General features: G+C 47.1%; 1 protein-coding gene across 1 annotated transcript; it reads right to left on the bottom strand.

Annotated features, from left to right (window-relative positions):
* Positions 1–3,816: 3,816 nt before the first annotated feature.
* LOC121856888 lies at positions 3,817–11,581 on the bottom strand. The gene is made up of 4 exons (XM_042352656.1): positions 11,530–11,581; positions 10,881–11,178; positions 5,124–5,185; positions 3,817–4,172 (listed from the first exon to the last, which is right to left on the bottom strand). Exons 1-4 carry the CDS (start codon positions 11,579–11,581, stop codon positions 3,817–3,819), a joined length of 768 nt encoding a protein of 255 aa, XP_042208590.1.
* Positions 11,582–13,160: the final 1,579 nt, after the last annotated feature.

Below are 13,160 nucleotides of genomic sequence, written 5' to 3'. Positions count from 1 at the left end.
ACCCCTCCACCCTCCACCCTCTCCCCTCCTCCACCTCACCCTCCACCCTCCTCCCTCCCTCCCACCCTCCACCCTCCACCCTCCACCCTCTCCCCTCACCACCACCCTCCACCCCTCCACCCTCTCCCTCACCTCCACCCTCCACCTCCACCCTCCACCCTCTCCCCTCACCTCCACCCTCCACCCTCCACCCCTCTCCCTCACCTCCACCCTCCACCTCCACCCTCTCCCCTCACCCACCACCCTCCACCCTCCACCCTCCACCCTCTCCCCTCACCTCCACCCTCCACCCTCCACCCTCCACCCTCTCCCCTCACCCACCCTCCACCTCCACCCTCTCCCCCCACCTCCACACCCTCCACCCTCCACCCTCCCCCACCTCCACCCCTCCACCCTCCACCCTCTCCCCCTCACCTCCACCTCCACTCTCTCCCCCCCACCTCCTCCCTCACCACCACCTCCACCCTCCTCCTCCCTCACCTCCACCCTCCACCCTCCACCTCCCCTCACCTCTCCCCTCACCTCCCACCCTCCACCCTCCACCCCTCTCCCCCTCACCTCCACCCTCCCCCCCTCACCTCCACCCTCCACCCTCCACCCCTCCACCCTCCCCCACCTCCACTCCACCCTCTCCCCCTCACCTCCACCCCTCCACCCTCCACCTCCACCCTCTCCCCACCTCCACCCTCCACCTCCACCTCCCCTCACCTCCACCATCCACCTCCACCTCCACCTCCACCTCTCCCCACTCCACCTCCACCTCCACCCTCCACCTCTCCCCTCACCTCCACCTCCACCTCCACCTCCACCTCCCCTCACCTCCACCATCCACCTCCACCTCCACCCTCCACCCCTCTCCCCCCCACCTCCACCCTCCACCCCCTCCACCCTCTCCCCTCACCTCCACCTCCACCCTCCACCCTCCACCCTCCACCCCTCCCCTCACCTCCACCTCCACCCTCCACCTCCACCCCCTCTCCCTCACCTCCACCCTCCACCCTCCACCTCCACTCTCCCCCCCACCTCCACCTCCACCCTCCACCTCCACCCTCACCTCCATCTCCACCCTCCACCTCCACCTCCCTCACTCTCCACCTCCACCTCCACCTCCTCCTCACCACCACCTCCACCTCCACCTCTCCCCTCACCTCCACCTCCACCTCCACCTCCAACCCCCCACCCACCCTCCACCCTCCACCCCTCCCCCACCCACCCCCTCCACCCACCCTCCACCCTCCACCCCTCCACCCCTCTCCTCCCCCACCTCCACCCCTCCACCCTCCCACCCCTCTCCCCTCACCTCCACCCTCCACCCTCCACCCTCTCCCTCACCTCCACCTCCACCTCCACCCTCCACCCTCCACCCTCCACCCTCTCCTCACCTCCACCTCCTCCACCTCCACCTCACCTCCACCTCCACCTCCACCTCCAATCCTCCCCTCACCTCCACCATCCACCCTCCACCCTCCCCATCTCCACCCTCTCCCCCACCCACCATCCACCCTCCACCCTCCACCCTCCAACCCCCTCCCCCCCACCTCCACCCTCCACCCTCCACCCTCTCCCCCCCCCACCTCCACCCTCCACCTCCCACCCCCTCCACCCCTCTCCCCCTCACCCTCCACCCTCCACCCTCCAATCCCTCACACCACCACCTCCACCTCCACCCTCTCCCTCACCTCCACCCTCCACCTCCACCTCCACCCTCTCCCTCACCTCCACCTCCACCTCCACCTCCACCCTCCACCTCTCCTCACCTCCACCCTCCACCTCCACCCTCTCCTCACCCCACCACCTCCACCTCCACCTCTCCCTCACCTCCACCTCCCCCTCCACCCTCCACCTCCACCCTCCACCCTCTCCTCACCCTCCACCCTCCACCTCCACCTCCCTCACCCCCACCCTCCACCTCCACCCTCCACCCTCCTCCGTCACAGCGCCATACATATTACAATCGTTCTTAAGTCTCTCTCCTGTCTACACACACACACACACACACACACACACACACACACACACACCACACACACACACACACACACACACACACACACACACACACACATTTTATTACAGTTATCAAACCAAATAATCAGTGTTCCAATTAATAGCCAATGTACTAGTCTTAAAGCTTACTATTATTACAGCCATTATTGGCACACCTGAAGATTAACCCCAGCTTATATTACCTGAAGATTAAACCCCAGCTTATATTACCCTGAAGATTAACCCCAGCTTATATTACCTGAAGATTAACTCCCATGATATTACCTGAGATTAACTCCCAGCTTATATTACCTGGAGATTAACTCCCAGCTTATATTACCTGAAGATTAACTCCCAGCTTATATTACCTGGAGATTAACCCCAGCTTATATTACCTGGAGATTAACTCCCAGCTTATATTACCTGAAGATAACTCATTATATTACCTGGAGATTAACTCCCAGCTATATACCTGAAGAAACCCCAGCTTATATTACCTGAAGATTAACTCCCAGCTTATATTACCTGAAGATTAACCCCAGCTTATATTACCTGAAGATTAACCCCCAGCTTATATTACCTGAAGATTAACTCCCAGCTTATATTACCTGAAGATTAACCCCAGCTTATATTACCTGGAGATTAACTCCCAGCTTATATTACCTGAAGATTAACTCCCAGCTTATATTACCTGAAGATTAACCCCAGCTTATATTACCTGAAGATTAACCCCCAGCTTATATTACCTGAAGATTAACCCCCAGCTTATATTACCTGAAGATTAACCCCCAGCTTATATTACCTGGAGATTAACTCCCAGCTTATATGCACCTGAAGGTTAACCACTCTAATCTAACCTAACCTAACCTAACCTAACCTAACCTAACCTAACCTAATCTCCCAGATTATTACGCTGGGTTACGTTAGGTTAAGTTGGATTAAGTTAAGGTAAGCTTGGTTACTGTAGGATAAGCTAGGTTAGGTTGTTTAAGCTTGAGGTTAAATACACTGGATTAGGTTAGGTTGTTTAAGCTTAAGGTTAAATAAGCTGGATTAGGTTAGGTTGTTTAAGCTTGAGGTTAAATACTCTGGATTAGGTTAGGTTGTTTAAGCTTGAGGTTAAATACACTGGATTAGGTTAGGTTGTTTAAGCTTAAGGTTAAATAAGCTGGATTAGGTTAGGTTGTTTAAGCTTGAGGTTAAATACTCTGGATTAGGTTAGGTTGTTTAAGCTTAAGGTTAAATAAGCTGGATTAGGTTAGGTTGGTAAACTATAAGCTGCGGGTGTAATCATCGTCTGTGTGTTAAAGCTTGAGTGTGTGAGGTTTTAACAGCTGCCTGTGATTGGTGTCTTCATTCCATTTATATATGAACACTTGTTGACGCTTTTCTGAGGTAAACATCGACTTACCAGCGTGACTCTGCCTCCTGTGGCGGCCTTAACAACCTCTACATACACAGGGAGATGGTTGGCTGCTGCTCGTTAGGGTGGATGGAGATGCCTGTTTGATCAATGCTCACTAACTTTATTTTGTTTTCACTTCTTTAAAAATGTTTTATTATATATATTGGAGTATTTTCAGGTTACTATATAATTATACAGTACTTAAAAAAAAATAATTAAACTAAATACTAAAATCAAAAATACCAAAATTTCACAATACGGCATCATAACCCCCTTAGCAACCATCAACCAATGACCTGGTAGGAGTTATGTGGTTGCTAAGGAAGCTAAACTGGACAGAGGGTTGTGGTCACGTCGTCATCATCACAATACAAATATGTCCAGTAAATTTTTATGTTATGTATAAAAGTCAATAAAGCAGATAATTAGCGATGACCTTTATTACCCAAGAGCTCCACAGAGGCCCGTGTGAGGTGGTCCATGGCCCGTGTGAGGTGGGCCATGGCCCGTGTGAGGTGGGCCATGGCCCGTGTGAGGTGGTCCATGGCCCGTGTGAGGTGGTCCATGGCCCGTGTGAGGTGGTCCATGGCCCGTGTGAGGTGGTCCATGGCCCGTGTGAGGTGGTCCATGGCCCGTGTGAGGTGGGCCATGGCCCGTGTGAGGTGGTCCATGGCCCGTGTGAGGTGGTCCATGGCCCGTGTGAGGTGGTCCATGGCCCGTGTGAGGTGGTCCATGGCCCGTGTGAGGTGGTCCATGGCTCCACCCCTTGGTCTGATGGCCTCTGCAACGATCACTGACTGAGGCCATGTTAATTTGGTAAGGTTGGTATTTCTGGTTGTGTGATGCATTGTGTAACCAGTATAATGTAGTTTTTATATCACATATAGTTAATACAGAGAAATTAACAGGAATCGCCCGCGTAAATGAGTGTTGTTCAGAATTCTTGGTCCGGTGTGTCATATTGTATAACACCATAAAGGGGCAGAAATGTTTGTTGTTGACTAAACATAATTGTATCACCACATTCCTAACTGTGCATGGTGATGAAAGGCACAGATACACCACATTTATTGACCTAAAAGCTGCATTTGATATTGCCAATAGGCAACTGATATTGTACGAACTAGCCAAAATGGATATAGGAGGTAGGCTGTTACACTGGATAAGTGGTTACCTAACCAACAGAAGGGCTACTGCACTGTTTCAGGGTTACAAAAGTGAAGTTAAAGATATGCATCTTGGTACCCCTCAAGGTGGAGTACTTAGCCCCACTTTGTTCAATGTTCTTAAAGCACATACAGAAAACTCAGATCAAACAACAATGACCCTAAATGGATAAATAATTATTTAAAGAATATTATAGGACAAAGGAAGGCTATAGGTAGCAGAATAAATCGTGGTGAAGTTTACCTCCGAGATTATTATAAGGTATTGGCCGGTAGGGTTAAGACCAAGATAAGAAAAGCAAAGAGGAATAATGAACTGAAGGTAGCAAGGGAGGCGAAGTCAAACCCCAAGGGATTCTATCAAATGTATCAAACTAAAACACGAGAAAAGATTGGACGAACACAGTCAGATACCGGCGAGCTAACTGATAACGACGGAGAAATGAGCAATAATCTGAATAAATGTTTATCAACAGTTTTCACCACCGAAAATTTAAACATGATACCCGAGGCACCGACTCTACTCCTATACTGTTACAACCTTCACTCCCTCTTCTGGGACTCACCAGAGGACGTATAGTCACCCCATAGGCCCAATATATCAGAGGAGACTCTGAAATAACGGCTTCTGTTAACAGAGAGGTTAAATGTTAAACACAGACCCTTACCTTATTTCTGGCTAACAACCTCCTGGCAGGTGTTTATTTCAATACCACTGTTTCCATTAAAACTGGTTTAATCAAAACACAGCTTTAAAATTACAACCAAATACAATAAATATGTGCTCTATGTGCTCTCCATCCTTGTACATACAAAAGGCCACAAACCAATTCACTCAGAATAATGTTATCTCCACCAAACACAAGGCTCTCCCACTACTACGATACTCTTTAGACTATAATGAACATATTACACTTTAGTTAACACCATAAATATCCATGATAGCCCAGATAATAATGTGCACCACACAAGCTTGGCCCTCCCATCCTCCTCAACCTAGCTACCGAGAGATCCGCCGAAACCAAAACAATGTTCCAATACTTTCTTGTTTCATCAACATATAATTTCTAATTCTTTTTATACTTCACACTGTTATGTAGTTATGTTTTCCTCAGTCATCCCATTGAGTGTCTCGTTTTCTCTGGACAGCCTATAATCACTGTGAAGGTTAAAGTCTTCTTAAGATTATGATATATGTTTTGTTATTCTGATTTGTGATATGTTTTAGTAACTGATATGATTAAAGAACACTAATATATGATTTTTTGAATCGGTTTTCAATGTGAGAATATTGCAGTGGTTTAAATGAAGAATGTTAACAAAATGTGGATAAGTTCGTGAAATCGTATTGGAACAAGGGGCAGCAGCTCTCTGTCTCCGGGTATTAAGGACATGGTATGTTGTATCGTGAAAAAACCCACAGGTTTTAAGGGTATTCCAGTGTTTTCTGGTAGTCAAAGGATATTATAATCTATTTATGAAGCATACTTGTAAAGTAGAGAGAGAACATATTGTTGGATTAAGATATATGACTGATATTAATGTAAACTTTGTGGAAACTATCAGCACGTGTGAAACCATTATTGTTTAATATACTTATGTAAATGTTCTATTTCCCGATCCTGATCATATTTATGTTTCAGCATAAGGGAGACTGTGACAACACCTGCTTCTTACAGTCTTTCATAACTGTATAAAAAATAAGAATACATTCTCCAAAGTTTACATAGTGAAACAAATACTCGTATACATACTTATATAAAATAATCCAGACATTTTTTAAAGTCTTTACCATAAGTTTGGAAATTCGATTCTAAAGAAAAATGGGAAACAACAGAAACTAAATACAATGGGTAACTGAAACAAATATTGAGGACCGTAACACTACAGAGACAGTGAAGAAAGTGATAAAGCGAGGCATTAGTGACCAGTAACGACGTTAGTAAACAAATAGACATACTAAAGCCTAATAAGTCACCAGGTCCCGATGAGTTATTTGCCAGAGTATTAAAGGAATGAAAGGAAGAGCTGAGTAAGTTGTTTAACACGTCATTAAAAACAGGTGTAGTACCAGAATCCTGGAGGATAGCGAATGTAACACCTATTTTCAAGAAGGGAGATAGATCACTATCCTCTAACCACCGTCCAATCAGTCTAACATCAATTGTAGGCAAATTACTGGAAGTACTTGGACCATTACTATTTATTATACTGTATATATAAACGACATAAGTAAATTTGCTGTCTACACTAAAATAGGGCGTCAATTATATCTGACGGTCACAGCAAACCTTCAGAAAGATCTAAACCAATTTTTCGAATGGTCTGAAAAATGGCAGATGAAATATAATGTGGACAAATGTAAAGTACTTAGTTTAGGAGATGTAAACAGGGAAACCAGATACCAGATGAACAACGATGTTATTGAGAAATCCGACTGTGAGAAAGATTTAGGAGTAATGATAAGTAACAAGGCTAATAAAGTACTTGGGTTCATACAAAAGTGTGTTAGTTACAAGACTAGCGAGGTCATCCTAAAACTACTGTATATCTTGCGCTTTTGAGACCACACTGGATTACACAGTTCAGTTCTGGTCACCGTACTACAGAATGGATATAGAATCCCGAGAAAGAATTCAGAGGAGAATGACAAGACTAATCCCGGGCATTAGGAACCTTGAGTACAGAGACAGGTTAAAGCATCTTAATTTGCACTCCCCCGAGAGACGTAGAGTGAGGGGCGATATGATAGAGGTGTATAAATGGAAGGCAGGGCTAAACAAAGGTGATATAACAAAGGTACTCAAACTATCCAACCAGGAGCGAACTCGTAACAATGGTTTTAACTTAGACAAATTTAGATATAGGCGGGAGATAGGTAAACATTGGTTTGGAAATAATGTAGTGGATGAGTGGAACAAGTTACCAAATATCACCATTAACTCTAACACGCTGGATAGCTTTAAACATAGGTTGGATGGATATATGAGCGATAGGGGTTGGGTGTAAATGGGACTGTCCAGTATGGGCCAATAGGCCCGCTGCAGTTTCCTCCATTCCGACGATGTCATATTCTTAATGCATTTGTAAAGTCAATCTGAGACAACCCCCAGCAATATTTCTGTCAGCTATACGAATGACATTATTTCACATACTAAAACTCATCGTGAAATGCACACCAGCCTGAACCATGTATACGCAGCCTGTGAGAACCTCGGTCATATTATCTCCACTGAGAAAACTGAGGTGTTCAACAAACAAGCTGGGAACCGCAAACACAGCCCCGCCAAGTTCAAGATAGGTAACAACACTATTGACTCCGTTTCTTCTTTTAAATACCAAGTTTTGTTTAACTCTCTGATTACGAAAAGGAACTTCCCCAGCTGAACAAAATCGTCTCATGGTTGCCAGAATAAAACAGATAAGAAAACATAATAGTGAAGGGATTAATTAGCAATCAGAACAATCAGGAAGTGGGCAACTTAACTTAACTTAACTTAACTTAACTTAACTTAACTTAACTAATGCCCACTAACGTCACCTAACCAACCCGTATCTAACCTTCTCGCACTTCACATCAAAAAGGAATTCTTACATACAACTCTTTCATCGTTTCAACATAAAGTAAAATGAGACAAAACCAAAAAATAAAATGGAAAAAAAATCTCACATACGGAACAATAGATTGAGAAAACAAAAACACTTCTTCTCGACTTTTGATTAAGAATCTGGCTTTCAAGTTACACTGTTGTTTGGGTATAATGGTGTAGTAGGGAGGGAGAGGCCATTGTGTTGTTGGCTGAGGGTGAACTTTGATCCAGGAGCAGCAACACCAGGAGACTGTGGTTGAACAGGTGTCAACAGTCTCCAGGCCCAGGAGACTGTGGTTGAACAGGTGTCAACAGTCTCCAGGCCCAGGAGACTGTGGTTGAACAGGTGTCAACAGTCTCCAGGCCCAGAAGACTGTGGTTGAACAGGTGTCAACAGTCTCCAGGAGACTGTGGTTGAACAGGTGTCAACAGTCTCCAGGCCCAGGAGACTGTGGTTGAACAGGTGTCAACAGTCTCCAGGCCCAGAAGACTGTGGTTGAACAGGTGACAACAGTCTCCAGGCCCCGGTAACTGTGGTTGAACAGGTGTCAACAGTCTCCAGGCCCCGGTAACTGTGGTTGAACAGGTGTCAACAGTCTCCAGGCCCAGGTAACTGTGGTTGAGGTCAAGACAGGTTGGGGCCTAGTACCTAGTACAGGTTGGGGGCCTAGTACAGTACAGGTTGGGGCCTAGCACAGGTTGGGGCCTAGTACAGGTTGGGGGGCCTAGTACAGGTTGGGGCTGGTTGGGGCCTAGTACACAGGGTTGGGGTCTGGGTTGGCCTAGTACACAGGCTAGTACAGGTTGCCCAGGTTGGGGTCTAGTACAGGCTAGTAAGTACAGGTTGGGGCCACAGGTTGGGGCCAGGTTGTACAGCTAGGGCAGGCTGGGGCCGAGTACCTAGTACAGGTTGGGGCTAGTACAGGTTGGGGCAAGTACAGGTTGGGGCCTAGTACAGGTTGGGGCCTAGGGCCTACAGGTTGGGGTCTAGTACAGGTTGGGGCCTAGGTTACAGGCAGGACCTAGTACAGGTTGGGGCCTAGTACAGGTTGGGGCCTAGTACAGGTTGGGGCCTGAGTTGGGGCCTACACAGGCTGGGGCCTAGTAGATGTTGGGGCCTAGGTACAGGTTGGGGCCTATAGTACAGGTTGGGGCCTAGTACAGGTTGGGGCACAGGTTGGGGCTAGGCCTAGTACAGGTTAACAGGTTTACAGGTTGGGGCGTAGTACAGGTTGGGGCCTAAGTAGTACCCTACAGGTTGAGGTTGGTGTCCTATGGGGCCTAGTACAGGTTGGGGCCTAGTACAGGTTGGGGCCCTAGTTGGGGGCAGTACAGGTTGGGGGCCTAGTACAGTACTACAGGTTGGGGCCTAGTACAGGTGGGGCCTAGTACAGGTTGGGGCCTAGTACAGGTTACAGGCTGGGCCTAGTACAGGTTGGGGCCCAGGTTGGGGCCTAGTACAGGTTGGGGCCTACAGGTTGGGGCCTAGTACAGGCTGGGGCCTAGGCTAGTACCCTACCTAGTACAGGTTGGGCAGGTCAGTACAGGTTGGGGCCCTAACAGGTGGGGGGCCCAGGGTTGGACCCATCCTAGTACAGGTTGGGGCCTAGTACAGGTTGGGGCAGGTGGGGCCTAGTACACAGGTACAGGGGGTACAGGCTGGGGCCTAGTACAGGTTGGAGACTAGTACAGGTTGGGGCTAGCAGGTTGGGGCAGTACAGGTTGGGGCCTAGTACAGGCTGTGGGTTGTAGGGGTCCTAGTACAGGTTGGGGCCTAGCACAGGTTGGGGGCCTAGTACAGGTTGGGAGCCAGTGTGTGGGTGAAGGTGATGAGGCAGCCTGTGCCACCAGGGGGGTCACCTGCCTGCCTGCATGACAGGTTTTTACTCCCGCGGTTAATTGGGTGTGTCAGTCGAGGTGCCACAGCCTGTATACCTGCCACAGCCGGTGAACCTGTTACAGCCTGCATACCTACCACACCACAGCCTGTATACCATGTGTGGCGCCGAAACAACATAAGGTAACATACCTATAAAGTTATGTCTTAAACAACCAGTAACTGTATTAAATGACTTTATGAAGTCCCCCATATCTTGTAACACATCACAAAGTGAAGAATATAAGGTAGTTAACGGAGATATGATCACCAACAACGGGGCGGCCGAGTGAGGGGTCGATGACGGCGTCGGGGATGTCACAGAGATTCAGTGTTCAGTTTAGTGTTGACATCCTTAATGATCTTCTTTACCCTTCCCTCCCGGACACCCTTCCCTCCCGGACACCCTTCCCTCCCGGACACCCTTCCCTCCCGGACACCCTTCCCTCCTGGACACCCTTCCCTCCCGAACACCCTTCCCTCCCGGACACCCTTCCCTCCCGGACACCCTTCTCCTCACCCTCCCACCTTCCCGGACACCCTCCTCACACACCTTCCTCCCGACACACCCTTCCCTCCCGGACACCCTTCCCTCCCGGACACCCTTCCCTCCCGGACACCCTTCCCTCCCGGACACCCTTCCCTCCCGGCCCATAATAGTTTCTACTGCTGACAAGGTAAACTACTGCTACAAACTGTCTTACAATAGTTAATAGTTTGACTAATTACACAGGTAAACTAAGAAACACCTGACATCTTGCCTTTGAACACCTTTAATGAATTAAGTTTAAGGTGACTGACTTTCTTTGGTTAGTCTGTGGTGTAAAATATTAAGCCACACAATATACCAGACAGACGTGTGGAGACTGTTGGTAGCTCTGGTCTGGGGGGACGTGTGGAGACTGTTGGTAGCTCTGGTCTGGGGGGACGTGTGGAGACTGTTGGTAGCTCTGGTCTGGGGGGACGTGTGGAGACTGTTGGTAGCTGTTGGTAGCTCTGGTCTGGGGGGACGTGTGGAGGCTGTCTCTGGGTCTGTTGGGCTCTGGTCTGGGGGGACGTGTGGAGGCTGTTGGTAGCTCTGGTCTGGGGGGACGTGTGGAGGCTGTTGGTAGCTCTGGTCTGGGGGGACGTGTGGAGGCTGTTGGTAGCTCTGGTCTGGGGGGACGTGTGGAGACTGTTGGTAGCTCTGGTCTGGGGGGTTCGTCCCGAGACAACACACACGTCTCCGAAAGCGTTGATTTTAGGAATAAGAAAATAATTAAAAATGTATTCTATCGTTATTTGTTAAGTTTAATACAGATTTATCTTATTTCCGTTTGTAGATTTGTTTGTTTGTTTGTTTTAATAAAACAAATAAAGCGGGTAAACAATATAAATAATTCTGTTTACTTTTGTCACCAGTTGACTGACACCACTTTGAGACATCGATGACGTAAGTGTTTCCAGGGTTCAGGAACAGCCTTTCGAAACATCAGACTCAATCATCCCCAAAACGAGTCATTATACCAACTGAAGTATTGGCATATAATCTTGTGTAATACATTGCCTTGTACTTCATAATTAAAACAGATAAAGTCAGAGACCCCTGAAGCTACATGTGTGAAGAAACGAATGAGTAAAACACGACCAAACTCAGTCCGTTATAACACTGGGACGAGGTCTTGAGTCTGATTCAGTTCGCGGTTCCGGATTTATGAGAATGTCAACAGAGGCCGCTAACAAGACAACACACACAGTGCTGTCTGCCTTAGAGCCGGTAAGGTGAAGAGACTGAAATTGACGAGGACAGTAAGGAATCTCAGTGTGTTCGTCAGTGTAGTAAAGTGTTTGAAAGTGTCGTGAAATGTATCAAGCGTCACACAGTATTTATAAGTGTCGTAAAGTAGTTATACTGTAAGTGCCTTAAGTGGTCTAAGTTGCAAAAGGTGATTTTAAGTGCCGTAAAGTTTTCATAAGTATTGTGAAGTGATCACATGTATCAATACGTGTTCGAAAGTAACGTAAAGTGTTTATAAGTGTTGTAAAGTGTTTGTGTTAAGAAGTTTTATAAGTGATATGAAGTGTTTGTGTCATGGGGACTTGTAAGTGTCACAAAGTAATTGTGGGCGCCAAAAACACCCATACGTGTCATAAGTGGCATAAAGTGTCAGGGTGGCATAAGGTGTAATAAGTGGCATAAAGTGTCAGGGTGGCATAAGGTGTAATAAAGTGGCATAAAGTGTCACGTTATGTTATAATGATTCATGAAGTATCAAAATTGGTAATTACTAACGACTGACCCGCGGCCGATTTTTTAAAGAAATTTTTTTTATAAAAACGTCACAATTTCACTGTGTTTTATAGTGGACGCTGTCGGAGTTTGTGCAAATGTGTTAAAATGGTTATTTCTAAATTAAGCCTAACCTAACCTTAGTTGATATGAAAAAGCAAGCAGCAGAAGTGTTGTTAGAAGACCTCACCAACCTAACCTAACTTCCTACTCGTACCACCTTGTATATTACACAGAAAGAACTTACTATGCTATGGTGTAATTTAATATTTTTTTTGACATGAGAGCAGCCGTCCGTATCAACCAGGTCTTAAGCATACTCTGAGCATCGCATTGATCAAGCCCGAGTGGCAGTGTGTTTTGAAATTCGTCAACATCACCGCCACATTACCGCTGAGAAGACAGAGTAGTGAGCTCCTAGGCCCACAATTATCTACCAAACGAAACATTTGCACAAGAAATGATTATCTTATCAGAACTCACCGATGAAAATAAAGTAAGAAAATAAACAGTAAAACAAATAACTCGTCCACGGGTCAGTCGTCAATATTAACCCTCAAAGTGTCTTGAACTATCATAAGGTGTGTCGTGGGGTACAGCAAGGTGTCGTCAAATGCCACGAGGTGCCATTAAAGATGCTAAAACGGTGCCAGGAGGTGACCCTGTATGGCACCAGGGATTCTGCTACCACCAGCACAAGGTAACTACTAATAATATTATTGTTGTGTTCTTGACATATTGAACAAGTTCTCTTGGTCATCCATTTGGTACAATCTAATACCAGGTATGGCCAAGTTATTATAGTCATTGATTATCGTTTAATTTGTCAGTTAAGTCTGGAGTCCTTCGCATCCCACAATAGTTTTAA

Source organism: Homarus americanus, unplaced genomic scaffold, assembly GCF_018991925.1.
Source record: "Homarus americanus isolate GMGI-L3 unplaced genomic scaffold, GMGI_Hamer_2.0 scaffold46116, whole genome shotgun sequence".
Taxonomy (NCBI): domain Eukaryota; kingdom Metazoa; phylum Arthropoda; class Malacostraca; order Decapoda; family Nephropidae; genus Homarus; species Homarus americanus.
Note: the sequence above shows the minus strand (reverse complement) of the source record. Positions and strands in the feature narration are given on the sequence as shown.